A 21521-nucleotide genomic window follows, 5' to 3' on the forward strand; every position below is an offset into this window, starting at 1 on the left:
CAACCGCCCTGGCCCCCAGTTGCTCAGGAAGACCTTTCGTATTCATTTCATATTAATGTCTCCCTCCCTCCTTAGACTGTCAGCTCATTCTGGGCAGGGAAGGATTCTGCTAATTCTGTTGTACTCAATTCTCCCAAGCGCTTCGAACCGTGCTCGGCACGTAGTAAGTGCTCGATAAATACCGTTGATTGAGTGTATATCTCCTGGGTGGAGCCGCAGGCCACCTGCGGGCTCTCCTACCCCGCCACCCCATCCCGCCCGGGGCCTTAAGAGTCTTCCCGTCTCGTCTATGACTCCGAGGCCCCTCGTGCCTACTGGACCGTCCTACCCTTTGGGCGGATGCCAGCCTCAGGCCCACAGCAGGGTCAGCCCCATTTCTGGCTTCCAACAGGACCCGAGTAAGAGCCAGCGGGGTGCCAGGGGGCCAGAGAGGCAGAGGATCAGAGTACCCAGCGGCAGGTTGGTGTTGACTCAGGGTTCACTGCTGAGGATCAGGCCTGGGGCCCAAGATGGAGTAGGCTCAAGGCTCCCATCACAGAGCAGAGTGAGATTTCATCACTTTCAGGTGCCCACCCAGGAGGATCAGCCAGGACCATGCTTGACCGGATCCTCCCCCGCAGCCACCGTCCCGAGCTCAGGGGCCGGGTGAGTAGACCTGCCCAGGCCAAGCTCTCCACCTTGCCGGCCCAGGTCGGAGGCTTCGTGGACCGGCCACGTGTCACATCCCAAGCCAGAGTGCAGAGTCGTTCGGGCAAGAAGCCGAGAGGTTCGGTTCGGCAGCCCACCGGCCCGGTCCCCGGGACAGAGCGACGGCAGGAACGGGCTCTCCCACAGGGATTTCGATGGATCGCCAAGATATTCCCAAACTCACCTTCATCCTGAAAAAAGTGATGCTGGTCAGCAGATCTACGGTGGACTTCAGATCCTGCAGCCTCTCTGGGCTGCTGGCTGGAAAGTTGTTCTGTGAAAACGAAAGCAAAATCCAGTCTGAAGAGACAGCCAGGCCCCTCTCCCCACCTGGCTCCGGGACCCGGCGGCCTCAGGCTAACTGCTCAGCTCCATGTGCTTGGGAAAACAAAAAAGCTGGACCAGTGTAACAGAAGAGGCAGAATTGGCAGAATTGGCTCTTCCAATGACGATACTTCCTCTGCCTCAGTCAGAGAATATCTAGTTGTCCTTCACAGTCAAAGAAGGGACTGTATGTCTAGCTGAAAAGATCACACTGATAATAATAATAATGATTATAGCATTTGTTGAGCTCTTACTATATGCCAGGCACTGGGGGGGACAGAAGCAAATATGTCCCGCAGAGGGCTCACAGTCTTCATCCCCATTTTACAGATGAGGGAACTGAGGTGCAGAGAAGTTAAGTGACTTGTCACTCAGCTGACAAGCGGCAGAGCCGGAATTAGAACCCAATGACACCTGACTCCCAAGCCCGCGCTCATTCCACAAAGCCACGCTGCTTCTAAGGATAACACCAGGGTTGCCTGCTTTGGGGACAGGGAGGATGAGGGCGTCAAGTGGGATGAGAAAGAGTGGTGGGGGAGGACCGATGCAGGAAGGAAAATGAGGCATTTAGTTTTGTACCTATCGAACCTAAGGAGTCGGTGGGGCATTCGAGTAGAGCAGTCCTGAAGACAGGAAGAAATGCGGGATTCCAGAGACGGAGAGAGGGTGGCGAGATAGATTTGGGAGTCATCTGTATACAGGTGGTTGTCGCTGAAGCCACGGAAGTGGATGAGCTCCCCACGGGGACCCAGAGCAGAGCCCTACGGGATACTCCCAGTATAGGGGGGAGAGGTAGAAGAAGAGCTAACGAAACGGAGTACGGACCAGCCCGCCCGATTAGACGAGCATCAGGAGACGCCCTCGTCAGCCAGGAAAATCAAGTGCTTCCGGGAGAAGCGTGTTGACGGACACCAGGAGTTAGAGGACAATCAGGCTAGAGGCGGTTAGATTTGGCAAGGGTTGTCGTGCCACTGATCCCCCCAGATGGGTCACGCCCCTCTGCTGCCATTTTGGGATTCTCCCTTCTTGGCCCTAGTCAGCTGAGTCCGGGGAAGAGGCGGCAGAGACCCAGGTAACTGCCCAGCCAGGGAAGGCGGGAGTAGAGGTGTTGGGGAGGAGACGGCACCGAGGAACCTGGGCAGGGCTGGGTCCCGTTTGGAGAACATGCCTTTACTAAACATTTCAGCTCTTCGGAGCCCCAGGTTGGCAGATCCTCACCTGAGCAGGGGGTGCCCTCAGCTGCTGGCCTGCCCGCGGTTGGCCACAATCGGCATTTTCTACAGTGCTCTCTGCACATAGCAGATGCTCTATAAACCCGCCTGAGGAGGGGTCCCTCCCCAGGCCCCAACATGTCCAATCATGATGGAGAAGCAGCATGGCGTAGTGGATAGAGACTGGGCCTGGGAGTCGGAAGGTCACGGGTTCTAATTCCAACTCCACTACTTGTCTGCTCTGTGGCCTTGGGCAAGCGTGTGGCTCCGTGGAAAGAGCCCGGGCTTGGGAGTCAGAGGTGGTGGGCTCTAATCCTGGCTCCGCCATCTGTCAGCTGTGGGACTTCAGGCAATTCATCATTAACTTCTCTGTGCCTCAGTTACCCCATCGGTAACATGGGGATTAAGACTGTGATGTGGGACAACCCGATTTGCTCGTACTCACCCCAGCACTTAGAACGGTGCCCGGCACTTTGAAAGCGCTTAACAAATACCATGATCATTACTATCATGGCTCTCGATGCTCCGGCCAGTCACTCCAGGGGACCTGGGTGGAAGGGGGTGTGACATTCCCCCTCAGTTTCACTGCTAAGGCCGAGGCCTTTAGCCCCAAGTCCAATCACCCGGCACACTGGTGCTGATCCCGGCCCACGCGCCTCCTCGCCAGCACTGCTGGGGGACGGGCGACAACTGGCCCCGGGCCAGTCAGGCTGAAGTCATTCCCATCACCACGTGCCTTACTCTTTCCTTCTCTCCCCAACCCCCCGCGGGGGTCCCACGGAAACCTGAAGCAGAAGTAGCCGGAGCCCCACGCCTGGGGTCACGGAGATGCCCTGGGGATCCCAGGCGCACGCACAAATTCAACCGCAAACACGCTATTCTTGGAAAAGACTTCTTCTCCAGCAGCTGCTCCTCTCCTCCTGGCACTCTCCTAGTCCACACCACCTCCCACGGGGATAACTTTCAGAAGCCAGCCCTCCTGCCCCGGCCCCAGTTCTATCCCTGTCCTGCCCTGCTTCGGGCTTCCGTCCTCGGCCCCAGAACCAGAACGCCCCTGCACCCGGCCCATCCGTCCGCCGGTAACGGTACTCACCCGGTACATGGAGAGGTCAATGCGTAAGGAGTTGTGCAGCTGGTCCAGCAGTTTCACAAATCTCTCCTTCTGTTGGGTCCAAACAGGGAAATGGCAGGACCGACCCGCAGGACCACCCCCCCTCCCTGCCCAACCCTGCACTCGGTCTGCCGACCCGGGGCCCAGGTTAGGGGATTGGCACCTCCGGCTGGGGAAACCTACTGCACCGGGGGGGCCCGAGCTAGATCGGCTTTCCGGTGCCAGGACGAACCGACATTCCCAGGTCTCTGCAGCCGGACGTCGCTGCCGTAGGCTCCGTTTCAAAGGAGGAAACGGAGGTCCTGAGACGGAACGGCCTTCCCGGCCCGTCCAAATGGAACTGGGAACGGAACCCGCCCTTCTCCCCAAACTGGGGCACCCTGCCTCTTTCCTCTGATTACGGAAACAGATTCACGTTACGGTCACCGGCAAGTTCACCATTCAGACCCAAAAGACCCCGGCGGGTCCCTAATGGCTCCTTCTAGCTCCAGCAGAGCGGAGGGGCGGGGAGGAACGGTCAGCCTGACGGCCTGGGACCCTGGGTCCCGCAAACTCCCCGCGGGGCCCCACGGGACAGTTCTCCCCAGGGACCGCTTCTTCCCTGCTTCACCTCCTGGCGGGGGCGGAAAGCCCAAGAAGCGGCAGCGATTGGCCGTCGTCGGCCCGCGCCGACCCGGCCGCTGGATCCCGGGAGAGAGGGCGGGCAACGGGGAGCGGGCAACGCAACAGACTCACACCAAAGTTGGAGGCGGCAAAGCGGTCGGAGGCAGAGACGTTGGTGGAGGCGGTAGTGTGGGCATAGTAGGCATTGATGTTGGCCAGCAGGGTGCTCATCACAGCCGGCACCCCGGGACACATGTACTTGGAGGAGAGACACGCAAAATGCCTAGACCAACACAGGGGACTCAGTCACCCACGGAGCACAGGTTACACACCACCACACACGATCCCGGGCGTCTACTCGCCCTCCCTCCTCATCTCCGACGATTACTCCCCCGACTTCCTTAAGAATAATAATAGTAATAATAATGATAATAACGATGGCATTTGTTAAGCACTTATTATGTGCCATGCATGGTTCTAAGCGCTGGGGGGGATACAAGGTGATCAGGTTGTCCCTCGTGGGGCTCACAGTCTTAATCCCCATTTTCCAGATGAGGTCACTGAGGCCCAGAGAAGTGAAGTGACTTGCCCAAAGTCACACAGCTGACAAGGGGCGGAGCCGGGGTTAGAATCCACGATCTGTGACTCCCAAGCCCGGGCTCTCTCCACTGAGCCACGCTGCTTCCTTAAAAGCCTTATTGAAGGCACATCTCCTCCAAGACTAAGTCTCCCTGACTAAGTCCTCCTTTCCTCTTCTCCGACTCCCTTCTGCATCGCACTGACTTGCTCCCTTTATTCAACCCTCCCATCCACAGCCCCACAGCGTTTACGTACATATCTGTAATTTACTTATCACATTTACGTCGGTCTCCCCCCTAGACCCGAAGCTTGTTGTGGGCAGGGAATGTGTCTGTTTATTGTTCTGTCGTACTCTCCCGAGTGCTCGGTACAGTGCTCTGCACACAGTAAGCGCTCAATAAATACGACCGACTAACTGACGGCTTGGCCGGCAGCTCGGCAGTCTGGAACGGCTCCCCACAGAGTCCAGGTTCACCGGCGAAGCCGATACCCATCACTCTGCCAGGTTCTCTGAGCTGCCAGGTCCTGGCCGGGATTGGGCTCTCTACCTGACCGCCCTAAACTCTGCCGTCCCCCCAGATGCCCACCCTCAGGAGCTGTTTTCTAGCGTGGTGTAGAACCTTGGGCAGCTCTTTTTTGCCAGACTTAACCCTGTTAAGCAGCAGCCCTCCGGCCAGGCTAAGGTGTCAGGCCAGGAGGAGTGGGGAGGAAGGGAGGGAGGGAAGAAAGGAGGGAGGGAAGTGCAGAGAGGGAGCTGAAGCAGATGTCAACGTGGAATTGGCTCTCCCGGTCTGGGAAGGCCCCGGCCTCCAAGGCCTGCTGCCCACCTTGCTGGATTCTGGCCTCGTGACCAGCTCAGAGTTGATGGCGGACCATTCATCTCTCCTCCCACCATCCTTGGTGCCATCCCCTAACTCATACTCCTCCCAGGGCTCCGTGCCAAGTAAGTGCTCAAATGATATTCCTCACCAAGCCCACCCCCGAGGAAGTCTGGCTTTCGACGGGGCCTTTGAAGAGCAAGAAGCCCTGGGATTCTCTTTCTTCTGGAACACAAACTCCCTCTCTGGAAAGGAGCCAATCTTTGGTCCGTGGTCGGGGGCGTTTGGCTTCCGTTGCCTTCCTCTCCTGCTCTAGGCTGAGTCCGTCCAGCCCGTTTGCGTCTGCGCATTTAATCCCTCCCATTAGAAGGGGAAGAAGGCCCCTCGGGGAGACGGTGGTGGGAATCCTCTACGTCTCTGGGCCCCAGGGATGGTGATCTCTCCCCACAAGCCGTTAGGGCTGGGGGCCTGCCCTCTGGGCCTCAGAAGTACCGTGGCCGAGTGTGGCTGACAGCCTGTTCCTCTTTCTCCACACGGCACCTGAGCTCAGGTGCCGGACCCCGGCTGCCCTGGCAGGAGCACCCGTCTGGAGCCACAGCCCTCCTTCCCGGCCCCACTCCGATGCCCAGAACAGCATCTGGACAGTCGGGGCGGCAGAGCACCAGCTGGGAACGAGGAGAAGCAGTGTGGCTTGGTGGATAGAGAATGGGCCTGGGAGTCAGAAGGACCCGGGTTCTAATCCCAGCTCTGCCACGTGTCTGCTGTGTGGCCCGGGGCAAGTCACTTCACTTCTCTGGGCCTCCGTTACCTCGTCTGTACAATGGGCACTAAGAGCGTGAGCCCCATGCGGGACAAGGACTGTGTCCAACCTGATTAACTTGTATCTACCCCAGTGCTTAGAACAGTGTAAGGACATAGTAAACACCATAATAATAATAATAATTATTATTATTGTTAGAGACTAGAGGGAGTGAGAAATGGGAAGGCAGAAGAGGGGAATGCCCTGACAGAGCTGCAAGCCTAGCCCCAGGCCAGAGACACAACCCCACACTCCCAAACCCTCTGTCCCAGGCCTCTCCTCGTGGTGGACTCCTATGGACCAGGGGGAGAAGGCTGGGAAAGACTGGAAATGCTTAGACTGTGGTTTTCTCATAATGGGAAAACACTTTTAATGATGAAATCTGATCTCCTCTGAGGGAAAGTGAATTTCTGTGGTCTAGGGTCCGAGTGAGGGAGGAGGGGGACTCACGTCATGGCCTGGTAGATGGACTCGATGCCGTAGCGCATGGCAAACTCATCGACGATCTCCTGGGCCGTTTCATCAAAATACACTTTCCACGCGTCATCTCCTTTGGCCTCCGGAATCTTGACCCCGCCGTTGCCCTGGATGTCCGTGAGGTGGTGGAAGAGGTTCTGAGGGAGGTGAGAAAGGACGTTAAGACGGCTGCCTCTACGCGTCAGCCCCACTGATCCCCACTGAGTTGTCTCCAAAGACACCAGCCACCAGTGGTCAGTGCTGACTCCACTTCTCTGCTTTCCCGAGGCCGGCTTCTCGCCGTCTCGGGAACGTGCTCCTCGTGGCTCTCCCAAAGCATCAGAGAATTAAAGCCAGAAAACTGAGAACTCCCAATCTCCCTACCCCAGGGCCCAAGGCCCCTGCCCCATCAGGATGGCAAAGAGGCAGAAACAGGGCGTGGACCTCATGCCCCACTTAGGATCTATACCCAAACTACCCTCCCCTGATGACCAAACAGATGCTCTCAACACCACTCTCTCCGTAGAACTCAACTCACTTGCTCCCCTTCCCCTTCGTCGATCCTGTACCGCTAACCCGCAGCCCCGGATCACCTGCACGGTCCCCCTCCTTCTCTTGTGCTCAAGCCACAGAGAACTGCTGGTGGAAATCTAACTGTCGGGTCGACTTGGTCCAGTTCAAGTTTATCCTGGCATGCTTTAACTCTGTCCTCTCTTCTGCCTGGCAAAATTATTTCTGCCCCCTTGACACCCATGCCCACTGCCCTCACCAGTTGTTCCAGACACTTAACCCCTTCCCTAGGCGCCCCGTATCCCCGCTCCCCCATCCCTTGCCCCCCAGTGAGGTGGCCACCTACTTTATTGAGAAAATTGACACTATCAGGTGTGGGCGCCCCCAAATTGCCCCAGCTTCTCCTCAGCCCTCTCTCTTCTGGCCCCCTCTTCAACTCTCCTATCCTTGCCAGTATCTCTAAAGGAGATCTCCTGCCTCCTCTCAAAAGCCACTCTCTCCACGTACTCATCCGACCCCATTCCTCTGCGTCTCATTAAAACATCTGCCCTCGCCCTTCTTGCCTCCCTAACAGCCATCTTCAACTGTTGGCTCTTCAGTGGCTTCTTCCCCACCACTTTCAAACATGCCCATGTCGTCCCTATTCTAAAAAACCCCTCCCTTGACCCCACAGTTCCCTCCAGTTATCAACCCATCTCCCTCCTACCATTCCTCTCCAAACTCTATGAGCGAGTTGTCTACACTCGCTGTCTCAAATTCCTCTCCTCCCAGTCTCTCCAAACCGGTTTCTGTCCCCTTCATTCCACAGAAACCACTCTCTCAAAGGTCAAAAATGATCTCCTTCTCGCCAAGTCCAATGACCTCTACTCCATCCTAACCCTCAACCTCTCAGCTGCTTTTGACACTGTAGACCACTCCCTTCTCCTGGAAACATTATCCAACCTTGGCTTCACTGACTCTGTCCCCTCCTGGTTCTCCTCTTATCTCTCTGACTGTTAATTCTCAGTCTCCTCCACGGGCTCCTCCTCTGCCTCCCACCCCCTGACTGTGGGTGTCCTTTAAGGTTCAGTTCTGAGTCCCCTTTTACCCTCCATCAACACCCACTCTCTTGGAGAACTCATTCACTCCCATGGCTTCAACTACCACCTCTATGCGGATGATACCCAAATCTACATCTCCAGCCCTGATCTCTCTCCCTCTCGCTGGTCTTGCAACTCCTCTTGCCTTCAAGATATCTCTACTTGGATGTCCTTCTGCCATCTCAAACGTAAAATGTCCACAACAGAACTCATCTTCCCATCCAAACCCTGTCCTCCCCTTGACTTTCCCATCACTGTACACGGCACCACCATCCTTCCTGCCTCACAAGCCCATACCCTCGGCGTTATCCTTGACTCCTCTTTCTCATTCAACCCACATATTCAGTCCATCACTAAATGCTGTCAGTCCCACCTTCACATCATCGCTAAAATCCACTCTTTCCTCTCCAAACTGCTACCGTGTTAATACAATCACTCATTTTATTCAGCCTGGATTACCGCATCAGCCTCCTCTTTGACCTCCCTGCCTCCTGCCCCTCCCCACTCTAGTCCGCACTTTACTCTGCTGCCCGGATCATTTTCCTACATGACATGTTCGGGACATGTCACCCCACTCCTCAAAAAACTCCAGCGGTTGCCCATCCACCCCTGCGTCACACAAAAACTCCTTCACGATTGGCTTTAAAGCACTCAATCGTCTTACCCCCTCCCACTTCACCTTGCTACTCTCTTACCACCACCCAGCCCGCTCTCTTCACTCCTGTTGCTAACCTTCTCACCGTGCTTCGATCTCACCTACCTGGCCATCTATCCCTTGCCCACATCCTGCCTCTGGCCTGGAATGCCTTCCCTCCTCAAATACGACAGACAATTACTCTCCCCCTCTTCAAAGCCTTATTGATGGCACATCTCCTCCAAGAGGGCTTCCCTAAGCCCCCCCGCTTCCCTCTTCTCCCACTCCCTTCTGCGTCTCCCTGACTTGGTCCCTTTGCTCTTCCTCCCAGCCCCACAGCACTTATGTACATATCTGTCATTTATTTACATTATTAATAATAATAACAATAATAACGATGATGGTATTTGTTACGAGCTTACTATGTGCCAAGCACTCTTCTAAGCGCTGGGGGTGGGGATACAAGATAATCGGGTTGTCCCACATGAGGTTCACATTTTACAGATGAGGCAACCGAGGCACAGAGAAGTGACTGTCCCAAAGTCACAGAGCTGACAAGTGGTAGAGCCGGGATTAGAATCCATGACCCTATTAATGTCTGTCTCCGCTCTAGTCTGTAAGCTCGTTGTGGGCAGGGCGTGAGTCTGTTTATTGTTGTTTCGTACTCTCCCAAACGCTCAGTAAACGCTCCGCACAAAGTAGGAGCTCAATAAATACGACTGAATGAATGACATGGACCCTGACCCGTTGGGGGAGAACCTTTCTGGCCCTGGCTGCTCATCTGGGCTGGCTGCCCCTATGCAGAAAGAAGGAGGGGAGCATGTAGGGTGACCGACTGACCTCATGAAGGCAGGTGTACTGGACGTGATACGGTGCCACCTTCTCCTCCCCCTTGATCTCCACGCTGATCTGCAACCGGATGGCTCCCGAGACAGCCGATTTATCTGTTCTCTTCTCTGGGGGGAGAGAAGTGCTTTACAGAGCTACTTGTTCCTAGGAAGGGTATTAACCAACAAACTAAGCAGCAAGCTGTTGTGGGAAGGGGCCCCTAAGCAAATCAGTCGAATAGGGAAACAGAAACAAACCCCAAACTCCGGCTGCCTCAAAACCCCCCACTGCATCGGAGCCAAACCCCCCGGGCAGCCTTAAGCCAAGCAGCCCCAGACAGGGAAGGTCTCCTGACTCGGGCTGGTGCCATCCACAAGCCACAGGGCAACTTCCCGGGCCGCTCCCAGCCCGAGGGCTCTCCTGTTCTAGGATTTACCCCTCCGCCCGGCCCCTGGCCGAGCAAGCGCCCCCTCGGTTTGGAAGGATGGTGCGCAAGGCTTTTCCAAGGGCCAACCTGTCACCCTCCTACCTCGGACCCCAGCCACTCACTCGGTCACTGCCTAGGGAGAGCCCCTCCAGACCATCTTGCCACCATTCTGTCCCACTGATCCCAGACTGTCTATGCTGGGTCACTGGGGGGGGGGGGGGGCAAATGGCCTAACTCTCCATCCCCCAATATGGAAAGAAGCAGGCCTAGGTGGGTATCATGCTGCGGGGGCCCAAATCCTGAAGGGAGGCCCCGTGGCGAAGCCCCCGCACGAGCCAACCCCCAGGTGCTTCCCTATCTCCGCCCTCTGGGGCGGCTTGGCAGAGAAGGGCCGGGGGAAGCAGCCTCACCAAGATTGTACCAGACGTCCATCTCCCCGCTCAGCGTCCGCACCTCGATGATGGTCTGCCCCAGGAAGTCGTCCGACTCGCGCTTCAGCCTCTGCTTCACCCGCGACTTGATGTCGTCGTCCTCGTCCCAGACCCGCACCTTGATCCGGTCGGAGGAGTTATGGCACTCGCTGGCAATGGGCGGGACGGGAGGGAAACGGACAAGGGGGCAGATTGGATACCTCGCTCCCTGGAAGGACGGCCGGACCCAGAGAGGGCGGAGCTTGCAGTCCCAGCCCATCTCCCACAACTCGACCCAGAGGGAAGAGGAGAGAGGGAGGGCAGAAGCACCGGAAGATCCCTAACTCCCCAACCCGTACTAGACAGCGGAGCCCGTCATTCCTGGGGCCTGCTTTTCCTCCCTCCCCTGGCAGGGAACTCAGAAGCCAGCAGGGTTGCAATGGGATGCTCAGGAAGAGGGCAGCTAAAATGGCCAACTTTCTCACCCGAGGCTTCAGAGCCACCAGCTCAGAGCACTCTGCAGTGCGCTGCTACGGTTGGGGAAAGGATAAGGCATGACAATGAGGTATATGTGGATATATGTGCTGTTGGTGTAGTAGCCAGAGGATGACGTGAATTGGGCTAGCATGGGTAATCCCTCACCAAAAGGCTGCTCCTACACACTCTGAGATGGCTTGGCAACGTGCACAGGGAACAGAGAACCTCATTTCTCAGAAGAGGCTCTCATTAATAAAAATAATAATAATAATAATAATAACTGTGGCATCTGTAAGTGAGAAGCGGCGTGGCCTGAGAAGCCGAATAGCCTAGTGGCGAGAGCACTGGCTTGGGAGACGTGGGTTCTAAACTCGATTCTGCTACCTCTCTGCTGTGTGACCTTGGCCAAGTCGCTTAACTTCACTGTGCCTCGGTTATCTCACCAGTAAAATGGGAATTAAGGCTGTGAGCCCCAAGTGGAACGGGGACTGTGTCCAACCTGATTACCTTCTCTCTACCCCAGCGATCTGAACAGTGTGTGGCACAAAGTAAAATGCTTAACAAATACCATTTATTGAGCGCTTACTGTGTGCAGAGCACTGTCTTAAGCGCTTGGAATGTACAATTCAGCAACAGATAGAGACGATCCCTGCCCAATGATGGGCTCACGATCTAAAAGGGGGATTGCTCACTCCCTCCTCTCGCCACCTCCTAACTCCCTTTCGGCACCCCTCTTCGACCAACCTTCTCACTGGGCTTCATTCTCGTCTGTCTCACCTCTGCCTCGTACCCCACCTTTCACCCTCAACCCCACTCTCTACTCCCTAGTAGTCGAAAGTACTAAAGGTCTTTATATTGAGTTGGGTACTGCCTTATATTGTTTGGAGACCTGTTCCTAGCCCACAAGGAGTTTCCCTTTTAATATGGGAGGCAGACATAAAAATACTCACAAACAGGAAAATTGGAATAAATTGAATGGGTAACCGATTATTTATATATTCGTAAGTGCCGAGGAAGAGTCTACATGCATTTCATTTAGAGGTGGCGCATTCATTCATTCAATCGCATTTATTGAGCGCTTACTGTGGGCGGAGCACTGTACTAAACACTTGGGAAGCACAATTGGGGTCGATGGGTTGATGCGACTTGGGGCATCGGGGTTTAATCGGGGAAGGCTTATTGGGAAGGCTTATTGGACGAGGTGGAATTCTAGGAGGATTTTGAAGGTGAAGGGGAGAGCTGGGGTCTGTCAGATTAGAGAGGGACAGGGCGGTGGGGAAAGGGGGGTATCTGTATTTCAATTTCTTCAATAGAAGTGAGGTCGTCGGGGTTAGGAGAGAGGTGGTGAAGCGGCTGGGGGGCTTTCGGAGGGTGTGAAAGGTTTGGAAAAGTCGGATGGCAACCGAGAAAGCAATAGAAGAGTTGCAGAAGCGGGTGCTGAGCTACAGCAGGATACGACAGTCCGCAGCTCAAAGCCACCTGAAATCACTTCTCCGGGAGAAATGTACCCGTCTTTCATAACCAATTCCTTCCTCCTACCTGTAACTTGCTTTTCGGGCGGTCTGCCCCACTAGAATGCAAGCTCGCTGGAGGCATCTCCCATTTGTTCCCAACTGCTTTGGTAGAGTGCTCCGGACACGGTAAGCACAAAAGCGATATTAAGGATGGGCTGGTTGACAGAGGGGCAGAGTTTCGGGCTCCGCGCAGCTCAGTCCAACATTCTCCGCCACAGTCACACCTTACATCCCACCATTCGAAAAGTGGAGATGGCCTCCTCCCGCCATTTCCTCATCCTCCTAGGCCCCGATTGTGCGGGTCAGGGAGGTGTGCCCCATTCCCCTTGCGGCAGAACCCAGAGGTCCAGGGACGGGGGACCGGCCGCGGGCTTGTGCTGCTTTCATTTCAAATCTCAGCCTTCCCCTCCTCGCTCCCAGGAGCAGAAGTTTCAAGTGGAGCTGCGGTTGTTTTCTGCTCAACAGTAACAGCGCCTTCGATTTCTGCCGAAACGCTTCTTCCCTGTCACCTGAAAGCCTTGCCACCTGTGAAGATTAAGCTCCAAGGAAGAGCTTGTATAGATAATTGGGTTTCCGGCAACGGCAATACACGGTACGAGGGAGAAGCCAGCAGATCCCACACGAGCAGAAGTGGCGGCGCGAGCAGGAAGCGGAATGCAGCGGAATGAAGGAGCGTGGCTGAGTGGAAAGAGCCTGGGCTTCTGAGTCAGAGGTCATGGGTTCGACTCCCGGCTCTGCCACTTGTCAGCTGTGTGACCGTGGGCAAGTCAGAACTTCTCTGTGCCTCAGTCACCTCATCTGTAAAATGGGGATTAACTGTGAGCCTCACGTTGGACAACCTGATTACCCTGTATATCCCCCAGCGCTTAGAACGGTGCTCTGCATATAGTAAGCGCTTAACAAATACCAACATCATTATTAATGCACCTCCGTGCAATGGGGAAGGATCAGGCCAGGCGATGAGGAAGCCTGGGTTCAGGGCGCACAACTCATGTCTTGTCCAAAACAGAACTCCTCATCCTCCCATCCCAACCCTGCCCTTCGCCTGTCTTTCCCATTACTGTAGACGTGAGAACAGTGCCCGGCACATAGTAAGCGCTTAACCAACACCTTTAAGAACAAAACCAAAGAAAAAACCACCAGTATCATCTCTGTCTCACAAGCCCACGACCACGGCAGCGTCCTCAACTCATTTTTCTTATTCAACCCACATATTACCCGTCACCAAATCCTGTCAGTTCTACTTTCACAACATCACTAAAAATCCACTGTTTCCTTTCCCTTCAGAGTGGCACAACACTGATATACGCACTTATCGTACCCCACCTTGACTACCGCGTCAGCCCCCTCTCTGACCTTTACGTCTCCTGTCTCTCCACTTGCCAGTCTTTATCGCGCTTTGCTACCCGCCGCTCAGTCCACAACTAATCCACTCCTCGAGAACCTCCAGTGCGGCTTAGTGGATGGAGGGTAGGGAGTCAGAAGGATCTGGGTTCTAATCCCGGCTCCGCCACAGACCTGCTGTGTGACCTTGGGTAAGTCATTTAACTTCTCTGTGCCATAGTTACTTCATCTGTACAAAACGGGGATTAAGAGTGTGAGCCCCGGCAGGGACTGTGTCCGACCTGATGGACTTGTATCTGCCCCAAAGCTTAGAACGGGGCTTGGCGCATAGTGAGCACTTAACGAGTACCATAATTATTATTATTAATTAATAATAATTAATCATCCCTGTTACGCAAGCCCATGACCATGGCAGCATCCTCAGCCCATTTTTCTTATTCAACCCACGTATTACCCGTCACCAAATCCTGTCAGTTCTACTTTCACAACATCACTAAAAATCCACTGTTTCCTTTCCCTTCAGAGTGGCACAACACTGATATACGCACTTATCGTACCCCACCTTGACTACCGCATCAGCCCCCTCCTTGACCTTTACGTCAATAATAATTATTGCTGTTGATAGCCCATCCACTCAATACCAAGCAGAAATTCCTTACCGTCGCCTTTAAAGCACTCGAGCGGCTCTCCCCGCCACCTCTCTTCACTGATTTCCTTCTACAACCTAGTCTGCACGCTTCGCTGACGCCAATCTACTCTACCCACCTTCAAAGTCCTATTAGAATCACATCTCCGCCAAGAGGCCTTCCCTAACTAAGCCCTCATTCCCCTGTGCCCATTTTTATGGTATTTGCTAAATAATAATGCTGGTATTTGTTAAGCGCTTACTATGTGCAGGGCACTGTTCTAAGCGCTGAGGTAGATACAGGGTAATCAAGTTGTGCCACGTGAGGCTCACAGTTAATTCCCAGTTTACAGATGAGGGAACTGAGGCCCAGAGAAGTGAAGTGACTTGCCCACAGTCACACAGCTGACAAGTGGCGGACCCGGGATTCGAACCCATGACCTCTGACTCCCAAGCCCGGGCCCTTTCCACTGTGCCACGCATGCTTACCGTGTGCCAGGCACTGTTCTCAGCACTGACATAGATACAAGATTGGACCCAGTCCATGTCCCATATGGGACTCACGGTCTTAATTCCCATTGTGCAGATGAGGTAACCGAGGCACAGAGAAGTGACTTACCCAAGGTCACATAGCTGACAAGTGGCAGAGCTGGGATTAGAACCCGGGTCCTTCGGACTCCCAGGCCCGTGCTCTGTCCACTAGGCACGCTGTTTCTCCCTCCTCTCCTCTCTTCCATGTCACCTCACGCTTGGATCTGTACCCTTTTAGCACTTATAATATTAGTAATAAAAATAATAATGGTATTGGGTAAGTGCTTATTATGTGCCAAGCACCGTTCTAAGCACTAGGGTAGATACAAGGTCATCAGGTTGTCCCACGTCGGGCTCACAGTCTTCATCTCCATTTTACAGAGGAGGGAACTGAGGCGCAGAGAAGTGAAGTGGCTTGCCCGAGGTCACACAGCAGACAAGCGGTGGAGCCAAAATTAGAACTCATGACCTTCTGACTCCCAGGCCCGTGCTCTATCCATGAATTTACGTAGCCCTCGGCCCCACAACACTTACATACCTACCTGTAATTTATTTTAACGTCGCTCTCCCCTTCTAGACGATGTTCTCTGTGGACAGGAGATGTGTCTACCGAGTCTGTTATATTGTATTCTCCCAAGCGCTTAGTTCAGGGCTCTGTACACGGGGAGTGCTCAATAAATTCCACCGATTGAACAAACACACTGCTTCGGTACAAGTTTAGAGCCATTTCTGTGTTTGCAGCTCCATTCCTGGCACCTTGGGTCCCTCCAAACCAGAATTCTGCCTTCAGCAGGGATTCCCAAAGGGTGCTTAGAAGGTTTTCCCCTAACCATCAGTGGTGTTTACCGAGCGCTTCCTGGATGCAGAGCACTGTACTAAGCGCCCGGGTGAGTAGGACACAAGAGAGTCGGTAGAAACGATCCCCGCCCACAACGAGCTTGCGGTCTACAACCGTGAACCAAACTGCCTTAGCACCCCTGGCTTTACTCTCTTACATACATCTCACTTTTCCCACTAATAAATCAATCGTAGGATTACTGACCGTGAATCTTTAAAAACTTTTCGAGATTTCTCACCTCTCTACCCCTTCCCATTAATAACCCACGAATCCGTCGCCTGTGAATCTGTCTAAAGCCTTTTAGAACCGATTGGCATTTTCCACCAGAAGCAACACCTAAGGGGATTTTTTTTTTTAACGTTGGTCTTCGGTTTTTATTATTTATAACTTTCCTTACCTGCCCATCCCCGAACCTCCCCACCTCCTGGGCCTATTCTTAGACTGTGAGCTCTCTGGAGACCAGGGAGCACATCTAATTCTCTACCTTCTATTATTTTCCCAGCTTGTATTTTGCTTCCACAAAGCGAGCCCCTCAAGGGACGGGGACCGTGTCTAATTTTCACTTGTATATCCTTTCCCAGCTCTCGGTACAGTGATCTGCATACGAGAAGCACTTAATAAGTACTATTGCTACTGCTAGGCACTCAACAGACATCACTGAATATTCACTGGTATTCATAAATTACCCAGGTGAGCAGTGAAGAGTGAAAGAAGGAAACGAACTTAGGTGCTTGGGAAAATATTGCTTACTGGCTTAGATCTTCCTGATGATCCCTCTCCCCTTATCTTCCGCCCCTCCCTTTCCTTCTCCTGCTTCCCAACACCCTGGGAGTCAGAGGACCTGGGTACTGGCTCTGCCACTTGTCTGCTGGGTGATCTTGGGCAAGTCACTTCACTTCTCTCTGCCTCAGTTCCCTCATCTGTCAAAGGGGGATTAAGACTGGGAGCCCCACGTGGGACAGGGACCGTGTCCAAACTGATTACTCTGTATCTCCCCCAGCGCTTAGAACAGTGCCTGGCATATAGTAAGCGCTTAACAGATACCATAAGAAAACCCAAAAAGAACCCCCTCCCTACCAATTGATTCCCGGGAGACTTACAAATGAAACTTCTCTTCCCAAACTGGATTCAGGTTTCCAAAAATGGTCTTTGTCCTTTTCTTGGTTTTTCCGACTTGGACGGTGACGTATGGGTCGCTGGAGCCGGTTTTGTCTTTGGCCTGCAGGCCTTGAGCACATACCACTGCAAGCAGAGAGATAGAAGAAGTAGAAATTCTAAGCACCGGGGTGCAAGGTACTGTACTAAGCACTGCGGGCCGGGGGGGGGGGGGGGGCGGGGGATACACAGGTGAGGATTAATTGCAGTACGTGGTTCCCAGCGTCAGCCTGGCGCAGCAGAGACTAGAACAGAAAGGATGGGAAGAAGTCCCAAACCAAACCCCACTTTTCCTCATCTCCCCCTCCATTCCGCACCATCCTGACTCGCTCCCTTTGCTCTTCCCAGTACTCTACCAGTCTCGGCTACGGGAGGGAGAGTCAAGCATAGGCCTACCTTTTCCATTCCAAGCTTGGCTAGCGCTTGGAAGGCCATCTGCTACCAGTCAAAACTCACCCGTGCTGGGCAACAGCGGCATGGGAGAGAGTCAAGGGCGGAGACTCAAGTTGACCGCGTGGAAGGCGGCAATGATAAACCACTTCCGGATTTTTACCGAGAAAACTACAGATACCCTACCGGAACGACTGCAGATGGAGAACGGGGCGTTCTGGGAGAGATGTGTCCGTAGCGTCGCTACGAGTCGGAAACGACTCGACGGCATAAGACCATCAAATACTCAGAATTGGTGGGAAATGACATCGATGCCGCTCAATTAACTTTCTCATTTAGCTTTCAAGAGACACCGCTCCACCCCTCAGCCCCTTACCCGCAACGGAGAACTCAGCATCCATCTGGTCCTGCCCCCAAACCCTTAAGAATGCCCTCATCCATCCTCTCCGCCCTACCTCTTACCCGTGATGGTGATCTTTGCTGACCATTTGGAGGTACCATCTAGCACACTCTGCTTCACCGTCTTCATCTGCTGGGCGTGGGCCACCTTGCCCACGGTGAATACGTCACGGATCACGTCGAAGATCTCTGGCTTATTCCGCTCCCGGATCTTCATGCGATCCTTCATGGCCATGATGATGTTCTGGGTCCGGTCCTCGGCCCCGTGCTTAGAGCTCTTCTCTGCCGCTCCTGAGGGTGGGAGGGAGTTTGAGGGGCAGACCCGGTCAGCCCATTTCGGAGCCCATGATCAGCTTTCTGGGCTGAGGAAAATGCCTCCCTAGCTGTCCCCGGGGTTGATGAGAGTGTGCGTGGGTGCGTTGGTGGTGAAGACGGGGGTAGGGGAAGAGAGGAAGGTTGGGATTCCTCAGTCACTCACTAAGGGTCACGGCTACCGGGGTCTGCAACCTTTTGGTGCAGAAAAGTCCAACAAAATGGAAGTTTTAAACAGTTGGTGTCCCACTCCTATTATTTAATATGAAAAGTGGGGGGAAGGAAAAGAGGAAAGGAAAATAGGGAGAGGAGCGGGGGTCAGGTCAGAGTAGACAGAGAGGAAGAAGGAGGGAGAAAGAAACAAGGAGGGAGGGAGGGAAGAAGAGACTTACTGCTGGTATATCTGTATGTATCTGGAATTAACTTATCTGTTTATGTATTTATATTAATGTCTGTCTCCGCCTCTGGACCGTGAGCTCGCTGTGGGCAGCAATATGTCTGTTTGTCGTTATATTGTACTCTCCCAAACGTTTTGCATACAGTAAGTGCTCAAACAAATACGATAGAATGAATAAATGGTTCTCTTCGCTGGGGAAGAAAGGAGGTGGGTGCCAGAGTGGCCAAACACCAGGCCTGCTGTTGTACGTCTCACTCACCCCCTCCTCCTCCCGTGCCATGGCCGCTCCAGAGCCGGTGCCCAAGTGGGGAGTGAAATTTCCAATCTCGTCCCCTCGGGGAAGGCAGCCCTTGGTGTGGGAGCTGCTCCTGGCTGGCCCACCTCGGGGAGGGCGGGAAACCGGAGTTACCTCCAGCCCACCCCGCCCCCCTGGAAGGGGACTCTACCGGCCTCTGGGCCGGGGGGGGGGGCCGCGTCCCGTCAGCGGGGCTCGACAAGTGGAGCCGCCCCCTAGACGCCCCCTGCCCCACAGCGCTTATGATAGGGAAGCAGCATGGCGTAGCAGATAAGAGCACAGGCCTGGGAGTCGGAAGGCCGCGGGTTCTTATCCCGGCTCTGCCGCTCGTCTACCGAGTGACCTCGGGCAAGTCAACTCACTTCTCTGTGCCTCAGTTACCTCATCTGTAACTTGGGGATTGAGACCGTGACCCCGACGTGGGGCAGGGACTGTATCCAACCCAATTTGCTTTTACCCGCCCCAGCGCTTAATACAGTGTCTGGCACACAGTAAGCACTTAACAAATACCACAATTATTATTATAATCCTTCCACTCTGCCATTTCCCCTACCTGTAATGTATTTTAATGTCCCTCTCAACTGCTAAACTGTAAACTCCTTGTGGGCAGGGCTGGTGACTGCCAACTCTATTTTCTTCTCCCAAGCACTTACTACAGGAATCAAGTGCACAGGAAGGACTCAGTAAATAACATCGACTGAGGGCAGGACTAAACTGTACAGGCATTCGACCCAAGATGAACCCTCCATTGTTAACTGGTTCTTAATTGCTCTAATCTAATTGCCAAAGCTTCGGCTGTCTCTAAGAAGCAGCCTGATGAATGCCAGTCACCATCTGGAAGAAAACGTCCTAAAAGAAACTGGGTGATCTCCAAGTGTAAAACACACACACTCACTCCCTGCACCAAAACGGCCTTTTCAGGCCAACATTCTGGGTGTCCCTTCTCTTTTCCTTCCTATCACCTTGTGCACGTGAAACCCACTCAGCCCTGGCCAACTCTGTGATTTCAGAAGGGGCACCGAGACTTGGTCATTGAAGAAACTACACGCACACCAGGGAGCATGACCTTGCCCCAGCCCTGGAATATTAATATCTTGGGGTTCCAGGATTTAAAATCTAAAAGTCTCAGATGGCAAGGTTTCCCACGTGGCTTCAAACCCTGCTTTCTGCCAGCGCACATGCCTCTATTTCGGGTTCCCGCTGTAGTTCGATCTGGCAGAGTTGCTGGGGGAAATCCTTCCTCCTCAGACTGGAGGCCAGAGACCTAAATCTGCCACTAATGACTCACTGAATCTCGCAGGGCCAAGCTTTGGATTTCTCGGTCCCCGTAGCCTTAATCTGGTTAGGTGAATCCTGATAAGAGCAGCGTGGCTTAGTGGAAAGAGCCCGGGCTTGGGAGTCAGAGGATGTGGGTTCTAATCCCGGCTCTGCCACTTGTCTTGGGCAAGCCACTTCACTTCTCTGTGCCTCAGTTCCCTCATCTGTAAAATGGGGATTCATAATAATAATAATAGTAATAATAATAATAATGTTGGTATTTGTTAAGCACTTACTATGTGCAGAGCACTGTTCTAAGCGCTGGGGTAGATACAGGGTAATCAAGTTGTCCCACATGAGGCTCTCACAGTCTTCATCCCCATTTTACAGATGAGGGAACTGAGGCACAGAGAAGTAAAGTGACTTGCCCACAGTCACACAGCTGACAGGTGGCAGAGCCGGGATTCGAACACATGACCTCTGGCCCCCAAGCCCGTGGTCTTTCCACTGAGCCACGCTGCGAGCCCCACTTGGGACAACCTGATTACCTTGTAACTACTCCGGCTCTTAGAACGGTGCTTGGCACAGAGTAAGTGCTTAACGAATATCATCGTTATTATTATTATTATTATTTTTACTATGATTATTATTATTATAAAACGCACTGCTTTCGGATCCCTGTCACATTGGCATTCTGGGATCTGAAAATTTTGGGGGGGGTATTTTTCAAGTGCTGGGGTAGATACAAGTTAATCAGGTTGGACCCAGTCCTGCCCCACGTGGGGCTCACAGTCTTAATCCCCATTTTACAGATGAGGTAACTGAGGTGCAGAGAAGTGAAGCGACTCGCCCTTGGCCAAACAGCAGACAAGTGGCAGAGCAGGGATTAGAACCCAGGGCCTTCTGACTCCCAGGCCCGTGCTCTGACCATTAGGCCACGTCGCTCCTGAAGGTGCGGTCAGGTAATTAACCAGTGCAGACAAACCAGGCCCTGACAGCTGGAGTTCCTCACATGGGCAAGGAAATCGTCCCTGGAATATACGTACAGTTTAGTGACTGCTCCAGACTGTTCCCTTAGGGAGACGGACGGACTGTGTGACTGTAATTCCACGACAGGGAAGCTCAGTGACCAGGAAGCAAGAGGCAGAGAGTGAAGGGATGCTCTAGGGAAGATCCCACACATCTGCGCGGAAAGTGCGCCCAAGGGGGAGAACAGCTACAAGGCCCCGGACCTGTCTCCCGTCCGGAGCGGGTAGAAGCTGACCCCTCTTAGGGAAGAAGTGGAGGGAGCCCAGAGAACCCTGCAGCCGTTCGGCAGCGTAGGGGAGAGGGGAACCAAGCAGGCCAAATGGCAGCAAGGTGATTTTGGCCGGCCTTGCAGCTGCTGAGGGCAAAGAACAGCTCCAGGGGCCTCAAGGGTACGGCAGCGCAGAAGTTCCCTGTCGTCCCAGGGTGGGACGAGCTCCAGGAGCATTCAGGGGCTCCGCCTACTCCCAAACTGCTAACGTGCA

General features: G+C 53.9%; 1 protein-coding gene across 9 annotated transcripts in view; it reads right to left on the reverse strand.

Annotated features, from left to right (window-relative positions):
- The window catches only part of UNC13B (unc-13 homolog B), a 203398-nt gene that overhangs the window by 25492 nt on the left and 156385 nt on the right, over window positions 1-21521 (reverse strand). For all 9 annotated transcript variants that reach the window (XM_029060735.2, XM_029060733.2, XM_029060732.2 and 6 more), the window contains 8 exons: window positions 17813-18040; window positions 16906-17047; window positions 10477-10646; window positions 9652-9767; window positions 6583-6746; window positions 4069-4219; window positions 3316-3384; window positions 872-961 (listed from right to left, as the gene is read on the reverse strand). In XM_029060735.2, coding sequence (XP_028916568.1) covers window positions 872-961; window positions 3316-3384; window positions 4069-4219; window positions 6583-6746; window positions 9652-9767; window positions 10477-10646; window positions 16906-17047; window positions 17813-18040 — 1130 coding nt within the window. The remainder of the gene's footprint in view (window positions 1-871; window positions 962-3315; window positions 3385-4068; window positions 4220-6582; window positions 6747-9651; window positions 9768-10476; window positions 10647-16905; window positions 17048-17812; window positions 18041-21521) is intronic.

The sequence above is a fragment of the Ornithorhynchus anatinus genome, chromosome 3 (assembly GCF_004115215.2).
Source record: "Ornithorhynchus anatinus isolate Pmale09 chromosome 3, mOrnAna1.pri.v4, whole genome shotgun sequence".
Taxonomy (NCBI): domain Eukaryota; kingdom Metazoa; phylum Chordata; class Mammalia; order Monotremata; family Ornithorhynchidae; genus Ornithorhynchus; species Ornithorhynchus anatinus.